The following is a 21,887-nucleotide window of genomic DNA, read 5'->3' on the forward strand; positions in this document are numbered from 1 at the left end:
TCGGACTAGTCGATACCCGGTTCCATTAAAACTGGAACTCTAGTGTGCCCGTTGCTGCTCCCTGCTGGCGTTTCTGGTGCCTAGCTCGATGCAAGTTGTTGGTCCAAATGGTAAGTGTTTTCCGTTGGCCCGGCGATAATGTATTTTCAATTACCCAACTTTGTTTCGGGTTCAATTGTTTAGATCTTTTTCATTATTTTTCGATTGCTCGATTTCGTTTCCGGTAGGATGGACAGACGATTTAGGTTGAAATACTTTGCTAACATCATATTCAAGATGTTCAGCAATGGCACACAATTATTATGCACACAGGAGGCACGCGTACAGTAGGTCGTAGACGATGTCACTGGTCCACTATTCTACGTTTTAATTTGATTAACAGCCTAACACACCTAATCTAATCCCAGAAGGCGGAAATAAGAGTATATTATTGATGCACCCTCATAATAAAAACTCGATCCTTTCGACGCTAATTAAATAAGCGCAGGAAAACGCAAAGTAAATTAAATGAATACGATACGTCCCAAAACAGCAAACACGGTGCAAATAGGAATGGGCCAGTTGGTGGTTGATATGGCGGTGCCTTGTCGTGACGTAAAAGATTCAACTGCCAGCCAGTATAGCGAGGTTTCAGCGAGGATGGAATGTCTGCCGTGGGTACTGTGGTACAAAAATAACGGGAAATAATTTTCTCTGAATATTTCGGTGTGGTGCATTATTAATTCCTACCTGTAAAAAAAATTATTAGATGGCGGCAAAAGATATCCTTTATTTTCTCGGCTTTAGAGATTCAAACAATCATCAAACAATTTCAAGTTTATTCCCGTTGTCAAGGTGACACTTCACACTAAAAAACTTCTTCTATACTGTTTTTGGTTTGTTCCATGCAGTTGTGAGTTACAGGGTGTTAACAATGGAAGCATAAAAAAGAGTATTGGGTACATTTTATAGTTTTTCTTTGAAGATAAAGGTAAAAAGTCAAGCCAGGAAGTTTGTACTGTGTGAGAGTAGTTTGTAACTTGTACTGTGTGATTTGGTGGGACTTGAAAGGATTCATTTATTATGAGTTTTTTTGCATCGCCAAAAATTAAATTCACAGAAACAGAAACGGCCAGAAAAGGCCTACAGAAGAGGTGTTGAAACTCCTGAAACACCAGAAGCCTCTGGAGCTTTGGGTTGGGATGTTTCAATCCATCCAGCATATAGTCAGCACTTGACACCAGGCGATTACCATCTTATTGCATTGCAAAACTTCCTGAGTGACAAGAAATAGGGATCAAGAGAAGATTGTGAAAATCGGTTAGTAGAGCTTTTCACCAATAAGAACCAAGACTTCTACGAAATAGGCATGATTGAGCCTTTAAAATGGCAACAAATTATACCATAAAATGGGGCATTTTTGACCCAAATTGAACTATCACATCTATAATAAAGTTGTGAATTTCACTAAAAAATAAAAGATGTTTTCCCCAACCTAACACTTGGCTTTGATGACTCGTTTGAGTCTTACTGTGCCTCAGAAATGTCCGGATTTGATCGGAGCAACAATTCACCCATCAGAAAAACGCACCTTCTTGCATGTCGATGATCATTCTCTGATTATTTCGCCACAAACTCGAGTTTCTCAATCACAAAAGTCGTCTGACTTGTATCGTCTGAGCAGAATGTAACTTGTGGCTAATCGCTAAACTGAAGAGCTCCACTCCGTGGACACTGTATTAAATCGATGGAGGAGATCCATTCTGAAACGAAGAAGGAATTGAAGGCAATATCAGATGAAGAGTTTTCTGCAGATTTGCAGACACAAGAAACAAATGTACTCCTCCCGGGAGATGTTATGAATTGAAGCGAATAAATATAGATTTTGTTTAACAAATTCCCGCTATTTTTTGCTCACAGTAGTATCAGTCTATCATCGTATCAGAATTACAGCGATATGTAGTTAATCCGTTCGCTCATCCATCATTAACAGACACTTGAGGGGAAAAGAAAAAAACCGTAGAAAGGTCAGCTGGTCGATTTTAAACGCAAAACGGTTCGAATGTCAACTCGGTGTAAAATTGCCATTTCCCACCGTCCACTGTCTGCCATTCCGCTCTGCGCAGTGGCGTGTTTCCTTGCCTACGGAGTTCAATGGCAGTGTCCCAGTTAGGCAACCTGCTATTTCTCCGTTGTGGGCATTTGTCATTTCTGGTTGGTCTCGAATGCTTAGCTGATGCGTATGCCTAAGGGCTACGCGATAAAACATAGGGGGAATCTCGTAGTATATCATATTTCCATGGACCATGAACATTCGAGTTCATGAGTCATTAAGCCAGTCTGACTCGTTTTTAACCCTTTCTATCTCGCCAATTGCGTCACCAATAACCCGTATCCTATTTCTTCGTCCTACAGCGCCAAAATCGATTTAATTAGTGGTCGATAATTGAATAATTTACAGGCAGATGTACAGGAAAAGTATCAAAACAGTATGTTTATGGAAACTACAAAATGTATGCTCATTTTTCTTACGTCGAAAGCTTTTATTCATTGTTCGCAGTTTGTGTTGAATTATTTTGAAAAGCAAGATATAATTACATCGTTGGCTGTTGAAATGAAAGAAAGTTACACTTTTATCATCATTAACTTCTTTCAATAGCCGTCAATCAAATCAGTTCACGGTTTGTGAGTCCACTGCCGGAAGGAGCTTCCGGAAAAAAAAGCGGATGGCAAACCCGCCGATCCGTAGACGGCCGTTCCGCTCCGCCACATTTACTGCCAAAAGTGTGTAGCAGTCAATCCCACAACCATGGGGCAAGTGGTTTTGCGATGGGCAGACAACACAAATAATATGCAGGCGGCGTCCCCGGGAGCAAGACAGGAACTTCCTGCTCAACGTTTCCTGCGCCGCACTTCACACCCTGGGGGCGGACACCGCACGCGAACCGAAAAGAAAGTCACAGCAACAGCAGCAGGGTACTCTCGAATGGTTCACCAGACATCAATCAATTCGCAGGGAGAAAACAGTAATTTAAATCACAACATGGGTGCGCAAAGTCAGGCACGAATCACGGCTCAATCATGAAGGCCGCAGGAAACGAGGAACAACCCGTGTGTCCCGTGCTTGTGGTTCACAAATTTATGTCTCCACTTCTCCACCGCGCACGCAAAGGTCGCCGAGCGTACGCGAAAGTGTCTGTCTACTTATGCTGGAAGCTGCCTATTGTTTCCCCGCTCTCAGTCACGTTTTGGCCGGTACAATGCGTCTGTATGTGTGTGTTTGTGGGGTGGTGTGCAGTTTGTTGTGGAGTATTTGCTTTTCGGGTTTGGTTCCAGCGCGGAAGGCTCGAGGAGTGCGTAGTCACGCACGGCCGGTGACAAGATGAATAAATGAGAAGACAAAAATAAACGAGAGCCCGAAACGAGTCCTTTTTCTCGCGATGGCGATGCCGCTGCCGCTTTCACGATACACTCCAAACCTTTTGCTATCGATTGAGAATATATTGGCAGAATCGTAGTTTTCTCGGAATGGTACAGGTAGTCTCGCAATAACGGTTTTTATTTGCGCCTCGCTCCAATTTATGACAATCCTAGCAGGAAAAAGGGCTAAATAAAAATTACCTTCAGATTTGTTCTAGTTTGCCTCAAATTTGGACAACATTTCATAGTTCATGCTCATTCGTTTCAAATTAATAATACATCGAATGACCCTCGGAACTAGCGGAAAAACTTAGAATGGTTATCCTGACTGTATTCTGACACGCCGGACCTTTTTCCTATCATGCACTGTAAACCATTCCGCCGGTCCCGGCCCGGGAAGGCGCCGTAGAAAAGTGCGTACTTGAAACGTGTCTTTCATTGCGTCGCAGCACGCCCGTACCGCACCGCAAAGTGTCCGCTTGCGCCCCACCACCGTGTGCCATGTTGCCGAGGTTTCCGGTTGACCATAAAATTTGGCACCCGCCGGAAACCGAAGAATGTCGTGAAGGAAAAGGACGGCTTCCGGCGAAGTGCCTCTCGAAAGCGAATTCCACGAAGTGCCTGAAAGGAAGCCAAGTTGGTGGACTAGATTTTTATGTGCCCACCGCCCTGCTGGCCCGTTCCGGCTGCCAGTGTGATGCATTGCCTCTCTCTCACTCACTCTCTCTCTCTCTCTTGGTCGTTCCACCGACGCTCGGGACTAAATCACAGTCATCCATCGTGGTGGCGCACAAAATGTTCGGCAAAAAGGATCGAGTAGCCTGAAGTAAGGAGCACACAGCAGAGTGTTGGGCTATTTCCGTCACTCGGTGGCCATGCGTTATGGGCCGAAGACGCTCAGCATCCCCCGCTGCCCCCCCATCTAGTAACGGTACATTAATGGATTAGACTGTCGATAAGGCGCTCTCACCGTCGCGCTCACAAGATAGCGAGATGATGGCGGGACCAGATCGACCGTTGTACTAATTAGAAACGACAAAAACCGCGTGCTTTCTGCTGCCTAGATTGGATTTTATTTCGCGAGATGGACTTTCTGTTTCGTCGTAGTGTTTTGCACATCGAAAGCACCATTGAGTTTCGCTGTCTAGTGTCATGTACTCGAAAATATTAAAACGTACCGTAAGGTTTTGTATCGCTTTCTACATCTTTCTATACTTCTGCAGAAACACACACGATTCATGCACATTTGCTGGTCACAGTGATAACTTATCTTTTTCATAGCCCTTCGTTTGCTTCCTGGCCTTCTTCGGAACTTTTGGTGCGTTCGGTGAGTCAGGCAAAGGCGGTGGTGGACTGTGCAGTATCATGTTGTTGGCCATGTCAGCCACACTGGCCGTTTGTGGACAGGATTTGCCCAGAGCTTTCAGTTCTTGGGCGCAACGATGCACGTGTGCTTTGTCGGGTTTCTGCGGCCAAAAAAGAGGGGGTACACTGTAATTTCTTTCCTATGGAGAGCGTTGCCCCAACATACCTCGTTCGTGCGACAAAGATCCAACGATAGCTGAAAATTGGTCAGGGGCACCAAGCACCGCAGCGTCCAGTTACGGCTTCGTTTGTCACACTCGTACACCGGGAACTGCAAGCAAAACATGCGTAAGCACGCAAACGCAAACTTGTATGCCTTTACCTACCAGATCCTCGTCTGTGGCAGTCTTCTGTTTGATCAGAGATTTCATACTCCAAATCCCTGACACAAAACAGGCCCCGATCAATGCCGATAGCAGAAGTGCTTTAATCATTCTTGGTGGTTGCTAGCTCAATGGTATTCAGGGATCTAATGTTCGTAACTGCCCAGTGGATGTGCGAACGCAGAAAACCTAGCGGATCATGTTTGATGTTTGCACAGGTGGTTGCAAATCGTCGTGCGGTTTCTTTCTATCAGCAAACTGGACACTACCTTGACTTTACAAATAGACGCTATAAAATCCAGCTCATCCGCACTGGAAAGTTATGATGAATCCAATAGCTTACTGCAACTATTTAACAAGACGCCAGCATACCAATTAGCGCCCGACTCGTCAGTGAAGCAAAAAACTGAATATTCTGCAATCATGTTGTCTCATAGCCTATATGAAGCATAGTATTTTGAGCAAACCGCACCGTGTTCTTAATATAACGTTCTTTTTATAACGACACCGAACCGAATTGTAAACTAAACCCTAAGCATTTTTAAATGGAACTTCCTAACAGTAATAATTCCCAGTAATAATTTTAAGAAGAGGAACGGGAAATTGAACTTCTAACCGGTAATGTAACGTCTTCATTGAAAAAGCCTACATTAGCGGTGTTCATCACTAACCGGTAGAAAAGCTCAAAGCTCCTTGCGAACTTTAAAGAAAGCTCCTCAAGGAACGAAACTTGGCTAGATTCGACACTGTACTGACTGTTCGAAATGGCCAGTTTTAACGAACTGAGACCTCATAAAAAAAATTGTTGCATCTCGAGCAGTGAATTGTCGCATAAAATAGTAATGCTTCGATAATGGAAGTTCTAATAAGTAAAAGAATATCGTAAGCTTGCAATAGTTTATAGTAGCGTTGGCCGTTTGATGGTATTGGCCCGCAGTTCGTAATCGCCAGCTCCCCCCAGCTGATCCCATATCCCACCTTCAAAACTGTAAACTATATAAAAAGCAATGATCTATGCGGAACATCAGAAACAAAAACAAACGATACTTAAAGTTAACCCGTAACTTCGTAACTCTACTACAGTGTCAAAGTTCATACTGATAACTGCTGCATTGGAACCGTTTGGTCTTCACGGGATATCATTCGGCAATACGTCGAAAATAAAAACAATCAATAACCCATCTTGTCAAGATTACAGGATGACGGTAAGAGACGCGACAATGAGGGATTGTAGGATTCCTAGCAAATTGTTTAAAGAAATGCCGTCTCATGCGTAAGGGAATCGTGTGATTGTGCGGCTATCTGATAAAGCAGTATTGCTTGAAGTGTCCACGATTAACCGGATTACCAAGTGGATCAGATATTGCAGGACCGTTGTCGGAGAAACATACAAGTCGACTTCTTTCGACTCAAAATGTTTCCACTAGTTGGTGTACTGCTGTTTGTTTTTGCGCTAGTAGACGGTGGGTTTTCACAGAAGATAACTGTTCGTTCGTGTTCTAACTATATCAGTTCTTCCATTCCACTGGTACATCACTTCCAGCCAGCCCAATCGACAATAGGAAAATAGTAAATGGCACAGATGCGGCAATTGAAGACTATCCTTTCGTGGTGTCAATACGCGGTGCCAGCGGGGGACACTCTTGCGGTGGAAGTATACTGAACGACCGATGGATCCTCACCGCGGCACACTGCGTCGACTGGACCACTCCCTTACAGCAAACGGTGCAAGTTGGACGCACGACCATTTCGTCAGCCGTTGACGACTCCGTCTACGACATCGAAGACGTTGTGATCCATCCGGGGTACAATCCGAGCAACAGCTATGTCGACGATATCGCGTTGGTTAAGTTGCGCAAATCGTTGGAGTTTAGTGAGCGGGTCCAGCCTGTCCGAGTGCCGGGGAAGCGCTTTTATGAGGTGAACCCCCTCGAGACAAACCCCGTAACACTCATCGGTTGGGGTCGAAACGCTTCCGACGGACCAGTTCAAGCAACTTTGCAGCAAGTGGACTATTTTATCGTGCCCAACGACCAGTGTAACGTCATTCACAGTGATCACATTTATCCCACGCAGATCTGTGCGGCGGAACCGGGCGGTGGAAAAGGACAGTGCAGTGTAAGTCGGCACCTAGCAGAGGAGGGATGAACACACGTTGGAGAGATTTCAATTGATTAACGTCCTTGAATTCGGCATTCGCAGGGTGATTCTGGAGGACCACTGTTGTGGAGCGGAACGCAGGTGGGCATCGTGTCTTGGAGCATCAAGCCGTGCACCATTGCACCATATCCTGGCGTCCTGACGAAGGTTTCATACTATTTGGATTTCATAAATCAGAACGCTGGAAAGTACAACAACGCGTAACGTGGGACACGTAACGCATCAGTTGAGCACAATAGAAATGACCCAATAAATCGGGACAAGTTGAGCAAGAATACACTGCGCGTGTGTTTGATAAGTTCTTGAGGATGATTGAAGTGGCGTGCCACCATTCGCTTATCTTCAGACTAATAAAACATCACATGTTCACATATGAGTAGACGAATTGACGGTAAAACATTGCGTACTCCAAGGCGCTCGACAGCGTGTTACTGTCATCATGTCTGATTTTCCACGGGAATTTACTGCTTAGGTCGAATCCGAGTGTATTTCAAACGGCGTATATTTTATTTAAAAAATGACTTTTGACATTTAGTAAACTATTTCAAACAATGCGCCATCTGTTGGCAATGTTATAGCTTTTGTAGTAAGCATTTGACGGTCGCGTTTCATTCGTACTCTGAAAGCTTTTGCGCCATACCTTCTTTAAAATACTACAGCGTGATCACAAATCGAAATGCTCATTTTCACGAGAAAAATCATTTTGAAGGTTATTAGTAGATCTAAACAAATGCATCAACAATTGCAAATACAACGCATAGTTGAAACCATAATAATCGGTTGTCGGTTTTATAACGGTATGCGTTGCTTAAAATGTTCGTAAATTATCTTTCTTGTGCATAAACAGAAAGAAACACGAAATGATTGCTGCAATTTGTCTGCAATCTATTAACTCCGCATGATAAAAAGAAGCAATTGTTGACCGTCACCTAATTGTAACTAACATTCAACTAGCATGTACCATTTGCTCACGGCGGCCACTATGCGCCTCCATCGTGAACGGATCAACTAAATTACCGTCGGAACGAATGAATCGTTGGTAGTTACATAGTCGTTGAAGTTGACTACCGTTGTTTGCTCAGTATGAAATATTCATTAACTTTCTGATATGTACCAAAAAAAAATATTGCTGGCGTGCGAGTGTCGCCGGAAGCAATTTAGCTATCGCTTGCAACACACTGCTAACCATTGGCACGATACTGGTGCAGTGCCAGGAACAGCGTGATTTTAGGGAGTATAAATAAGTGCACGAAGTAAGCAAGCACGCTACAAACTCCCGGATCCTTTGGATCGATATCCGTTGCGATAAGCCAACTCAAGCGATAATAGCGCACTACGAACGCTACGATTAATTCAAACGATCCAACATCGATACCATTCTTGTAAGCACTACCGACACGTCCGTCCGTCAGAAGGTACCACAACCAAGCTAAACATAGAACTCTGATAAGTCACACACATACTGGAAGGGCACGTTCGAGCGTCCGAGGAATGCTGCTGCAAAACGGAGAGCGTTGTCGTTGGCCCCAGATCCTAAACGTCACACAATCGTTGGTCTACTGAGGGACATCAAACACTGGCGACTACCTCAAGGGAGCGACTGGAAGACGTTTTTGCTTTCCAGTCAACTGCTCGAGCCCGGATTGAGCTCCGCCACGAAGATATAACTGTTGAATGTCCTACGAGTTCCATACTCCCCTCCATCGGAAGATGAACCAACGGCTTCGTTCGGTCTACGGCGGGGAAATGATCGGATTTCGGCTTGTTCCGAGCCAAGCAGCAAAACAAAACACATCGTTTATGTCGGTTCTTGAACCAGAAGAGAGTGTTGACGCTTTCTTTATCTGCGAAAATTGCTTCAAATAGCATTTAGATGCGCAATAATTTAGGAAACTATATCTTCCACTTTATTTTTTAAACTTAAGACATTTGAACCCCAAATTTGAACAGTTCTACATAAAAGTTAGTAAATACATTTATGTACGCGTTAAGTAGAAATAATATTGAATAGTGAAAGAAGAAAACATTAATTGGATACTCAATTAAACTGTTTCGATAATTGGATATCGACAAAATATCAATAAGTATGGCTGGTAGACACTGAAATACGCAAATAACATTACTACAATAGTTTGCTCTGGAAGGATGTTTTGACAGCGTAGTGATAGTTAAAACTTTAGATTTATCAAAAACAATAAACAATCTGCGATGTTTATTGATGCGAACACAGTCGTCCTTAGTCAACAGCATTAAGTTATGGTGCGATAGACGACCTTCGAAACCTTTCATTTCTCAACCATTCTGATGATTGCACAGAACGAAACCGTAGGAGCAGAAAGAACTAAGTCCATCAGCAGTCTATGTGTGTTTGAATGCAGACGTTTGCATTTTTGCCTGACACGTTTGTCATTACTCGTTTTATAATTGTTCATTTTTTCCCGTTAGTCTTGTGTCCTCCGTTAGCTCGGAGGACTCATCTTCAGCTGCGACAAGTGTCATCAGCGTGGGATTGTTGATATTCATAGAACGAGCGGCAGCAGCGACAACAGCTCGGTGCGCAATATTGTTGATGAATATTTAATTAGCGCTCTTTTCATAGTGCCACAGCCATAGCGAGCTGCAACTGTCCCAGACTAACTTTGCAGCTCGACTGATATCACGATCTGGTGCCGTCTCTTAGTACCGAACGGACAGGACACCCTGCTTCTTTGTGTGGGACCGGTGGACCTTATGTTTGTATCGCCGCTTCACCAAGCTTCGTCCCTAATGAACCATGCGATGTTTCGGCCCAGAGTACCGGACTTCTGGTAGTTTCACAGCAAATATGGTAATTCATCGTTGCCTTGGCAAATGGTAAGTCAACAAATCCATTAGATGACGCACTGTAGAACACATAAATCTAGGGTCTTATTTCACATGTGTGTGTGCCTAATGACACACGCCCCGACAAAATGCCACAATTCAGGGGTGCACACTACAATGATCAAATAGTGTAATTATTCTATCAATTAAACCCTTTTTTCACAGACCTTTTTTCGATAATGATTTAGCTTTCATAAGAACTCAAATATTAAAAACGAAACGATTATAACTGTCTTTAAAATTGTGTTTACAAGAAACTTTATTCTTCATATTTAAGTTTTAGGTTCTAATGTCTCTAAATGACCTTTCAGTGAATGTAAACACAGTGAGCAATAGTTGTGACATCAGACCGCAATATCTGTTCAATCGTAATACAGCTTTTTGAAACGCTTGGTTGAAATGAGTGTCAAAAACGAACGAGGCCAAGAGATTCATTATTTCCTTTGCACGGGTATGCCAAATGTTTGCTGCGTACTCCCATGTCGTCACAGAACCTTCCTTCACCGTTTTCGATTACGCCTCTAACGTTGCTGTGAACCGACACTATCGTATGAGGCTAGCTGAGGTTTCGGTGCAGAGTCCTGTTCCTGACGATGCTTATCTTCCATTTCCGAAACAATATAAGTTACCAATGAATACAAAATCACACCGCAACTTGGGAGTTTGGAGCGAAGCAGGCTATCTGCTATCTGCAGAATGACTGAGTTTCCGTTTTGGGGCACGGTCTTGTTAAAAAGTCAACATGATCATAAGCCTGGAGCGTATAGAAGCGCCATAGGCCTCGAATGGCGATAAGATTATCTGGAACGAACATTAAACATCCCTGCCCGTGTTTACATTCACTCTGGTGGAACCATTTTCTCCGCTCATGGTAGATGGTGGTTTATTGGTGTCAAAAACCATGCAAACCAACACCTCAAAACCAGACCGACTGTGACTCACGATGAGCAAAACCACAAACCCCAAAACCATCGGCGATCCCAACTCTCCGAAACAAGGACCCAGCTGGTCCGGAAACACACATCAAGCTATATAATGCAGGATGAGACGAGAATTTTGCCTTCCTTAAGTATCGGCCACAAACAATATTTCTGCGTCACTCATAAATGTTTGCAGGAAAAATCGCTAACCGACAACTCTGGTAGTTACCAATTAGGGACAATAAATGTTGCCTACGACATGGGTAGAGGGTAAAGCAGTAAAGCTTACGGCATGAAAATTCAAAACAAATTATCGCTAACGAAGTTATAATTTATGCTTTGTAGTATTCTGTTGATGAAATGAGCTAATCTAGAGGTTACTTACCACACACTACCGATAAAACTGCCGTGAGACAATAATTTTTGTAATAATATCCAGTATACAATATTTTCTTTTTATATTGCATTATAATGATACATGAGATGAGAAACATCAGAAATCTATGAAAATAAGTTACTCATTTCTTGCATCGAGCATGTTCTTTATTTAAACGCATTGCTGTTTTTATGAAAAGTAATTATAGTACATGAAAACGTTAATTTATGCGTGTAATATCGGCACCAGTCGGTTACATCTTTCTCATAATGTATCACCACCATCTACACGTTCTTCAGTAAAATAATTAGCCAAAAGGCTTCGTTGTTTACTTGCTTCGGGTGTATTTATGGTTGGTTTGCCAAACGCAAATGGAGCACAGAGTTTCAAGAAAATTAATAAATCCGTCCCGGATTAATTATGCAAATGCCTGTTGAATTCCGATGCCGACATCCACGGTGCATTATTGAAAATGTGTGCCGTCAGCAGCCACCGACGGCAGGCAGAATGTCACACGAACGTGAGCCTGTCAGGGTAAATAATGACATGTTTTGGAACTGCAGAGTTACAGCTATTAATTTCAACTTCCATTCAAAACTTTCACGTCACACAAAGTACCATGGTACTTCGCCCGTATGCCACAAAAATGGGCTCCACAATCAATTGCTGCTTCTTTGGCGAATAACTTACGCAAGTGAAAAGGGTTATATTTGTAAGCGCAATATACGTAAAAAGTATTTGGCATTATTCAAACGATTGTGTCCTGATAAAAGCACAATATATTCATAATTCAAACCCATCCCATCCAATGGAACGTACCGTACCGCAACAAGGATCTAGCTGGGCAAACGGGGACGTGAGTGTACGATGCGCATCGAACGCACAGCACAGCTGTACGCGAATGTTGGGTAAGGTTCACCCAGTTTCCAGCATTCGCCGCTGCATTGACCCAGTTCCGCAAATGGCTTACTCCTGGCGGTCGGGGCCTCTGCTGACCTTCTATTCCCCGGGACCAATCACCCAGCTGTCCGTCCCAGTCCGTCCTCACTCACGCATACGTTAAGAACTCGCTGTTTGGGCATTATGGATGGAAATTTTTGTGTTACAGTAGAGTTACTGAAGTTACTGGAGTTAAAAATGCAAACCGTCAAAAAAATATCCATCACAAAGGTAGGCAAATAGATTTGTTGGAACTTCTCGGAAGCACCGCAACGAAGACACTGCGAAGGACCGGGGAGAGGTTATGTTTTGATTAACAGGTAGTCGCTGGACGAATGAACACTGAACGTTAACTGGACATGCGCACCCAGAAAAGGACGAAGGACGACAGCATATACTCTTGCGATGGTTCACACGAAGTAGTCGTGGAATTGGCAACATGGCGAGCGGTGTGGTCCCCCGCGAAGGGTACTCATTTTTTGCCAAGATTTTGCAAAAACACAAGCCAAGTGTGCTCCGCGAGTTTCCAGCCAATTTGCCGGGTCGGGAAACTGTTGCGCGAATGAACTCGAGTCTCGGCCTTCGCTCGGGAGCGGGGAAATGCACACGCGTTCGGGCAAAAGGGGACACTTTCCCGGACATAGCGCACATCGGCGTCCTGACCAGCGATCGCTCTGCGGTCCTGGCTTGGTTCAGTTTTGATGAAGACATCGGACCGTGCGGTTTAAGTTCGTGCCAGGTGCGCCTTTCCGTGTGTCTGTGTGTCCAAGGTGGGAGAGCAGCCTGCTGCATCCTTCTGCTTTTTTTCCTCTGCCACAAAACAGGCCTGAGGTGCTGTGAAGAAAGAGTTGGAAAATATCAGTAAACCGTCGAGAAGTCAGTGCGTGTGTGTGTGTGCTTGTGTGTGTGTGGGAAAAGTGTGTGAGTGACCTGTGCTGTGCTCCCCTGGGTAAATTCGGCGTGAAGAAAACATCCGTTGCACTGATCTTACTCACCTGCCACCAAAAAGAATGATGGAATGTCTTTTGGGGCCCATTTTGGGGAGCCTGAATTAAAGTGGTGCGTGCAAAGAAGACGCGTGCGAACCCGGGGCGAGTGGCAGTGAGGAGGAAGAGATCAAATTTCCGAGAATGGTACGTTATTGATTTTATCAACACCTAAGAACCGAGAGCCTTTGGCCCCTTTTTTAAACTTTGCAATCGAGCAATGCGTCACAAAAACCAAGTGTTGCCAAAATTAGGTTACTTCAGTGAATTTTCAGTGGCAACAGACCGCAGGAAGAAATTGTGAAAGTTGCACAAAATTTCATCTTCATTTTTCGTGTACTGCAGTGCAGTTGTATATGTGAAAAGCTAGGAATCGTTTCGGTTATCGTTCTTCGATTCTCTGCGTCGTAATTTGTTTCGCATGACTCCAAGTGCTCGTTTATCCACAATTTGTTCATACTTTGCAGCATTCTGGTGGAGCATTCTGGTGTTGCCTGTAATTGTGAGGACAGGGCAAAAGTCAATTAAGTACGCGCAGTGGAATTTTCGGTGTGAATTGTAGTGCTGCTTAAAGAGCGCCAAGTAAGGAATTTAGATTTGCTCACCTACTCGCACCTGTTTGTACGGGGACATCAAAGCGTTTCATGCAGAGACTCCAGGGATACGGCTCCTGCACCACCCCCAGTAGCTGCCAGCCGAAGCTGGAGCTAACTTGTAGATAATTACTTTTAGCAATTAACGCAAACCGTGCTTTGGTAGTGATGTGGCTGTGAAATGGACATTTTGAAGGTAATTTATCGATATGCAAAATACTTTTGCGCACCTATGGCGACGATTTATTGTATGGTTTTCACCATTTCTAGGTTTTGCTAGTAAATCTTCGCTAGGCTTTGTTTGGTAACTCCATTTATTCCATTTATCTAAGAAAAAAGAGTCACGAAAGCATGTTCTAACGATCATCAAAATAAGCAACCACAAGAATGTAGTTATTTTTTTGGCTTCACCTCGAACGGATGCTACAGCGCTACAAACTAGCGTCACGGCTACAAAGGCTCGTCATAGCCCAAACTGATGAACCTCCGGCTATTTTGGATTATGTATCACCCAATAGACTAAACGAATCAATCTAATAGCTCTCAAAGCACCCGATTTTTTAAATACGCCACAGCGGGTAGCCCCAAGAAAACTCTTAGCGGTAGCTGAGTTCAGTCGTCCTGTTTCCACGCTGCACGGGTCACAAACTTTCGCGACTACTTGGCTCCCGACTTGACGTAAAAAGTCAGCGGACCCGGGCTTCGCGCGTTTCAAGCAGAAGTAATCTTCTTACTGACCACGGCACGGCAAGAGTTGTGCAAACCTGAAGCCTGGTTTGAGGTGGACCGCAACCATCCCTGGTGAATGGAGTTTAGAACCAACCAACGCGAAGCTAGTGGCGTAGCGAACCGCGAACCACACGCAACACTCAATTCGCTGCAAATACGTCCGGGAAGGTGACTGTGACAGGTAGGTTTGGGTTGTTTCATTAAAATGTAATTAAAATTTCATAATTCTTCCCAAGCCGACAGACAATGAGCTATGTGCTCGGAGGTTCATCAGTTTGGGCTATGACGAGCCTTTGTAGCCGTGACGGTAGTTTGTAGCGCTGTAGCATCCGTTCGAGGTGAAGCCAAAAAATAACTACATTCTTGGGGTTGCTTATTTCGATGATCGTTAGAACATGCTTTCGTGACTCTTTTTTTCGGAGATAAATGGAATAAATGGAGTTACCAAACAAAGCATAGCGAAGATTTACTAGCAAAACATAGAAATGGTGTAAACCATACAACAAATCGTCGCCATAGGTGCGCAAAAGTATTTTGCATATCGATAAATTACCTTCAAAATGTCCATTTCACAGCCACATCACTACCAAAGCACGGTTTGCGTTAATTGCTAAAAGTAATTATCTACAAGTTAGCTCCAGCTTCGGCTGGCAGCTACTGGGGGTGGTGCAGGAGCCGTATCCCTGGAGTCTCTGCATGAAACGCTTTGATGTCCCCGTACAAACAGGTGCGAGTAGGTGAGCAAATCAAAATTCCTTACTTGGCGCTCTTTAAGCAGCACTACAATTCACACCGAAAATTTCACTTCGTGTACTTAATTGACTTTTGCCCTGTCCTCACAATTACAGGCAACACCAGAATGCTCCACCAGAATGCTGCAAAGTATTCGAAAGGCAATGAACAAATTGTGGATAAACGGGCACTTGGAGTCATGCGAAACAAATTACGACGCAAAGAATCGAAGACAACTCCATAACCGAAACGATTCCTAGCTTTTCACATATACAACTGCACTGCAGTACACGAAAAGTGAAGATGAAATTTTGTGCAACTTTCACAATTTCCTGCCTGCTCTCTGTTGCCACTGAAAATTCACTGAAATAACCTAATTTTGGCAACACTTGGTTTTTGTGACGCATTGCTCGATTGCAAAGTTTAAAAAAGGGGCCAAAGGCTCTCGGTTCTTAGGTGTTGATAAAATCAATAACGTACCATTCTCGGAAATTTGATCTCCTCCTCCTCACTGCCACTCGCCCCGGGTTTCACGCGTCTTCTTTGCACGCACCACTTTAATTCAGGCTCCCCAAAATGGGCCCCAAAAGACATTCCATCATTCTTTTTGGTGGCAGGTGAGTAAGATCAGTGCAACGGATGTTTTCTTCACGCCGAATTTACCCAGGGGAGCAGAGCACAGGTCACTCACACACTTTTCCCACACACACACACACACACAAGCACGCACACAAGCACACACACGCACTGACTTCTCGACGGTTTACTGATATTTTCCAACTCTTTCTTCACAGCACCTCAGGCCTGTTTTGTGGCAGAGGGAAAAAAGCAGAAGGATGCAGACTGCTCTCCCTCCTTGGACACACAGACACACGGATAGCGCACCTGGCACGAACTTAAACCGCACGGTCCGATGTCTTCATCAAAACTGAACCAAGCCAGGACCGCAGAGCGATCGCTGGTCAGGACGCCGATGTGCGCTATGTCCGGGAAAATGTCCCCTTTTGCCCGAACGCGTGTGCATTTCCCCGCTCCCGAGCGAAGGCCGAGACTCGAGTTCATTCGCGCAACAGTTTCCCGACCCGGCAAATTGGCTGGAAACTCGCGGAGCACACTTGGCTTGTGTTTTTGCAAAATCTTGGCAAAAAATGAGTACCCTTCGCGGGGGACCACACCGCTCGCCATGTTGCCAATTCCACGACTACTTCGTGCGAGCCAGCCAAGAGTATGCTCTCGTCCTTCGTCCTTTTCTGGGTGCGCATGTCCAGTTAATGTTCAGTGTTCATTCGTCCAGCGACTACCTGTTAATCAAAACATAACCTCTCCCCGGTCCTTCGCAGTGTCTTCGTTGCGGTGCTTCCGAGAAGTTCCAACCGAGAATTCTATTTGCCTACCTTTCTGATGGATATTTTCTTGACGGTTTGCATTTTTAACTCCAGTAACTTTAGTAACTCCAGTGTAACACAAAAATTTCCATCCATAATGCCCCAACAGCGAGTTCTTAACGTATGCGTGAGTGAGGACGGACTGGGACGGACAGCTGGGTGATTGGTCCCGGGGAATAGAAGGTCAGCAGAGGCCCCGACCACCAGGAGTAAGCCATTTGCGAAACTGGGTCAATGCAGCGGCGAATGCTGGAAACTGGGTGAACCTTGCCCAACATTCGCGTACAGCTGTGCTGTGCGTTCGATGCGCATCGTACACTCACGTCCCCGTTTGCCCAGCTAGATCCTTGTTGCGGTACGGCACGTTCCATTGGATGGGATGGGTTTGAATTATGAATATATTGTGCTTTTATCAGGACACAATCGTTTGAATAATGCCAAATACTTTTTACGTATATTGCGCTAACAAATATAACCCTTTTCACTTGCGTAAGTTATTCGCCAAAGAAGCAGCAATTGATTCTGGAGCAATGTTTGTGGCATACGGGCGAAGTACCATGGTACTTTGTGTAACGTGAAAGTTTTGAAATTAATAGCTGTAACTCTGCAGTTCCAAAACATGTCATTATTTACCCTGACAGGCTCACGTTCGTGTGACATTCTGCCTGCCGTCGGTGGCTGCTGACGGCACACATTTTCAATAATGCACCGTGGATGTCGGCATCGGAATTCAACAGGCATTTGCATAATTAATCCGGGACGGATTTATTAATTTCCTTGAAACTCTGTGCTCCATTTGCGTTTGGCAAACCAACCATAAATACACCCGAAGCAAGTAAACAACGAAGCCTTTTGGTTAATTATTTTACTGAAGAACGTGTAGATGGTGGTGATACATTATGAGAAAGATGTAACCGACTGGTGCCGATATTACACGCATAAATTAACGTTTTCATTTACTCTTAATAAAAAACCAATGCGTTTAAATAAAGAACATGCTCGATGCAAGAAATGAGTAACTTATTTTCATAGATTTCTTATGTTTCTCATCTCATGTATCTCATCATTATAATGCAATATAAAAAGAAAATATTCTATATACTGTTTGTTTGTTTTTTGAATTATATAGACTTTGAGCTGCAATAGCCTAACATTCGTCTCTTATTCTATATATTGGATTATAAAAAAAACCATTGTCTCACGGCAGCTTTATCGGTAGTGTGTGGTATGTAACCCCTAGATTAGCTCATTTCATCACCAGCATACTACGAAGCATAAATTATAACTTCGTTAGCGATAATTTGTTTTGGATTTTCATGCCGTAAGCCTTACTGCTTACCCATTTATTGTCCCTAATTGCTAAGTACCAGGGTTGTCGGTTGGCGATGTTTCCTGTGCTGCAAACATTTATGGGTGGCGCAAAAATATTGTTTGTGGTCGATGCCTAAGGAAGGCAAAATTCTCGTCTCATCCTGCATTATACAGCTTGATGTGTGTTCCAGCTGGGTCCTTGTTTCGGAGAGTTGGGATCGCCAATGGTTTTGGGGTTTGTGGTTTTACTCATCGTGAGTCACAGTCGGTCTGGTTTTGAGGTGTTGGTTTGCATGGTTTTTGACACCAATAAACCACCATCTACCATGAGCGGAGAAAATGGTTCCACCAGAGTGAATGTAAACACGGGCAGGGATGTTTAATGTGCTTTCCAGATAATCTTATCGCCATTCGAGGCCTATGGCGCTTCTATACGCTCCAGGCTTATGATCATGTTGACTTTTTAACAAGACCGAACCCCAAAACGGAAACTCAGTCATTCTGCAGATAGCAGATAGCCTGTTTCGCTCCCAACTCCCAAGTTGCGGTGTGATGTTGTATTCATTGGTTTCTTATATTGTTCTGGAAATGGAAGATAAGCATCGTCAGGAACAGGACTCTGCACCGAAACCTCAGGTAGCCTCATACGATAGTGTCGGTTCATAGCAACGTTAGAAGCGTAATCGAAACCGTTGCAGGAAGGTTCTGTGACGACATAGGAGTACGTAGCAAACATTTGGCATACCCGTGCTAAGGTAATAATGAATCTCTTGGCCTCGTTCGTTTCTGACACTCTTTTTAACCAACCGATTCAAAAAGCTGTATTACGATGGAACAGATATTGCGGTCTGATGTCACAACTATTGCTTACAGTGTTTACTACAGTACATTCACTGAAAGGTCATTTAGAGACATTAAAACCTAAAACTTACATATGAAGAATATAGTTTCTTGCAAATACAATTCTAAAGAGAGTTATAATCGTTTCGTTTTTAATATTTGAGTTCTTATGAGAGCTAAAATCATTATCAAAAAGAGTTCTGTGAAAAAAGGGTTTAATTGATAGAATAATTACACTATTTGATCACTGTAGTGTGCACCCCTGAATTGTGGCATTTTGTCGGGGCGTGTGTCTAATGGCACACACACATGTGAAATAAGACCCTAGATTTATGTGTTCTACAGTGCGTCATCTAATGGATTTGTTGACTTACCATTTGCCAAGGCAACGATGAATTACCATATTTGCTGTGAAACTACCAGAAGTCCGGTACTCTGGGACGCAACATCGCATGGTTCATTAGGGACGAAGCTTGGTGAAGCGGCGATACAAACATAAGGTCCACCGGTCCCACACAAAGAAGCAGGGTGTCCTGTCCGTTCGGTACTAAGAGACGGCACCAGATCGTGATATCAGTCGAGCTGCAAAGTTAGTCTGGGACAGTTGCAGCTCGCTATGGCTATGGCACTATGAAAAGAGCGCTAATTAAATATTCATCAACAATATTGCGCACTGAGCTGTTGTCGCTGCTTCCGCTCGTTCTATGAATATCAACAATCCCACGCTGATGACACTTGTCGCAGCTGAAGATGAGTCCTGTGAGCTCCTCGGAGGACACAACGGGAAAAAATGAACAATTATAAAACGAGTAATGACAAACGTGTCAGGCAAAAATGCAAACGTCTGCATTCAAACACACGTAGACTGCTGATGGACTTAGTTCTTTCTGCTCCTACGGTTTCGTTCTGTGCAATCATCAGAAAGGACACGAATGGCTTGCGAAGGTCGTCTATCGCACCAAAACTTAATGCTGTTGACTAAGGATGACTGTCGGAGATTGTTTATTGTTTTTGACAAATCCAAAGTTTTAATTATCACTACGCTGTCAAAACATCCTTCCAGAGCAAAGTATTGTAGTGATGTTTTTTGCGTATTTCAGTTTCTACCAGCCATACTTATTGATTGGTGTGGATATTGAAATTTTGTCGACATCCAATTATCGAAACAGCTTAATTGAGTATCCAATTATTGTTTTCGTCTTTCATTATTCAATATTATAATACTATTCAACGCGTACATAAATGTAGGTACTAACTTTTATGCAGAACTGTTCAAATTTGGGGTTCAAATGTGTTAAGTTTAAAAATTGAAGTGGAAGATATAGTTTCCTAAATTATTGCGCATCTAAATGCTATTTGAAGCAATTTTCGCAGATAAAGAAAGCGTCAACACTCTCTTCTGGTTCAAGAACCGAAATAAACGATGTGTTTTGTTTTGCTGCTTGGCTCGGAACAACCCGAAATCCGATCATTTCCCCGCCGTAGACCGAACGAAGCCGTTGGTTCATCTTCCGATGGAGGGGAGTATGGAACTCGCAGGACATTCAACAGTTATATCTTCGTGACGGAGCTCAATCCGGGCTCGAGCCGTTGACTGGAAAGCAAAACGTCTTCCAGTCGCTCCCTTGAGGTAGTCGCCAGCGTTTGATGTCCCTCAGTAGACCAACGATTGTGTGACGTTTAGCATCTGGGTTCAACGACAACGCTCTCCGTTTTGCAGCAGCATTCCTCGGACGCTCGAATGTGCCCTTCCAGTATGTGTGTGACTTATCAGAGTTCTATGTTTAGCTTGGTTGTTGTACCTTCTGACAGACGGACGTGTCGGTAGTGCTTACAAGAGTGGTATCGATGTTGGATCGTTTGAATTAATCGTAGCGTTCGTAGTGCGCTATTATCGCTGGAGTTGGCTTATCGCAACGGATATCGATCCAAAGGATCCGGGAGTTCGTAGCGTGCTTGCTTACTTCGTGCACTTATTTATACTTCCTAAAATCATTGCACGCTGTTCCTGGCACTGCACCAGTATCGTGCCAATGGTTAGCAGTGTGTTGCAAGCGATAGCTAAATTGCTTCCGGCGACACTCGCACGCCAGCAAAGTTTTTTTTGGTACATATCAGAAAGTCAATGAATATTTCATACTGAGCAAACAACGGTAGTCAACTTCAACGACTATGTAACTACCACCGATTCATTCGTTCCGACGGTAATTTAGTTGATCCGTTCACGATGGAGGCGCATAGTGGCCGCCGTGAGCAAATGGTACATGCTAGTTGAATGTTAGTTACAATTAGGTGGTGGTCAACAATTGCTTCTTTTTATCATGCGGAGTTGATAGATTGCAGACAAATTGCAGCAATCATTTCGTGTTTCTTTCTGTTTATGCACCAGTATAATTTACGAACATTTTAAACAACGCATACCGTTATAAAACCGACAACCGATTATTATGGTTTCAACTATGCGTTGTATTTGCAATTGTTGATGCATTTGTTTAGATCTACTAATAACCTTCAAAATGATTTTTCTCGTGAATATGAGCATTTCGATCTTTGATTCCGCTATACTATATTTTGAAGAAGGTATGACGCAAAAGCTTCCAGAGTACAAATGAAACACGACCGTCAAATGCTTACTACAAAAGCTATAACATTGCCAACAGATGGCGCATTGTTTGAAATAGTTTACTACATGTCAAACGTTTTTTTTGTAAAATAAAATATACGCCGTTTAAAATACACTCGGATTCGACCTAAGCAGTAAATTCCCGTGGAAAACCAGACATGATGACAGTAACACGCTGTCGAGCGCCTTGGAGTACGCAGTGTTTCACCGTCAATTTTTAATCGTCTACTCATATGTGAACATGTGATGTTTTATTAGTCTGAAGATAAGCGAATGGTGGCACGCCACTTCAATCATCCTCAAGAACATATCAAACACAGTGTATTCTTGTTCAACTTGTGCCG

At 43.7% G+C, this 21,887-nt stretch overlaps 2 protein-coding genes across 2 annotated transcripts; one reads left to right on the plus strand and one right to left on the minus strand.

Annotated features, from left to right (window-relative positions):
* Window positions 1-4,652: 4,652 nt before the first annotated feature.
* Window positions 4,653-5,229, minus strand: LOC128268429 (uncharacterized). Its single transcript, XM_053005519.1, has 3 exons — window positions 5,091-5,229; window positions 4,931-5,035; window positions 4,653-4,865 (listed from the first exon to the last, which is right to left on the minus strand). Exons 1-3 carry the CDS (start codon window positions 5,196-5,198, stop codon window positions 4,653-4,655), a joined length of 426 nt encoding a protein of 141 aa, XP_052861479.1. The 5' UTR covers window positions 5,199-5,229.
* Window positions 5,230-6,475: 1,246 nt separating this feature from the next.
* Window positions 6,476-7,604, plus strand: LOC128277596 (chymotrypsin-2-like). The gene is made up of 3 exons (XM_053016076.1): window positions 6,476-6,550; window positions 6,631-7,205; window positions 7,290-7,604. The coding sequence occupies exons 1-3, from the start codon at window positions 6,502-6,504 to the stop codon at window positions 7,449-7,451; spliced, it is 786 nt and encodes a 261-aa protein (XP_052872036.1). The 5' UTR covers window positions 6,476-6,501; the 3' UTR covers window positions 7,452-7,604.
* Window positions 7,605-21,887: the final 14,283 nt, after the last annotated feature.

The sequence above is a fragment of the Anopheles cruzii genome, chromosome 2, assembly GCF_943734635.1.
Source record: "Anopheles cruzii chromosome 2, idAnoCruzAS_RS32_06, whole genome shotgun sequence".
In the NCBI taxonomy this organism is placed as follows: domain Eukaryota; kingdom Metazoa; phylum Arthropoda; class Insecta; order Diptera; family Culicidae; genus Anopheles; species Anopheles cruzii.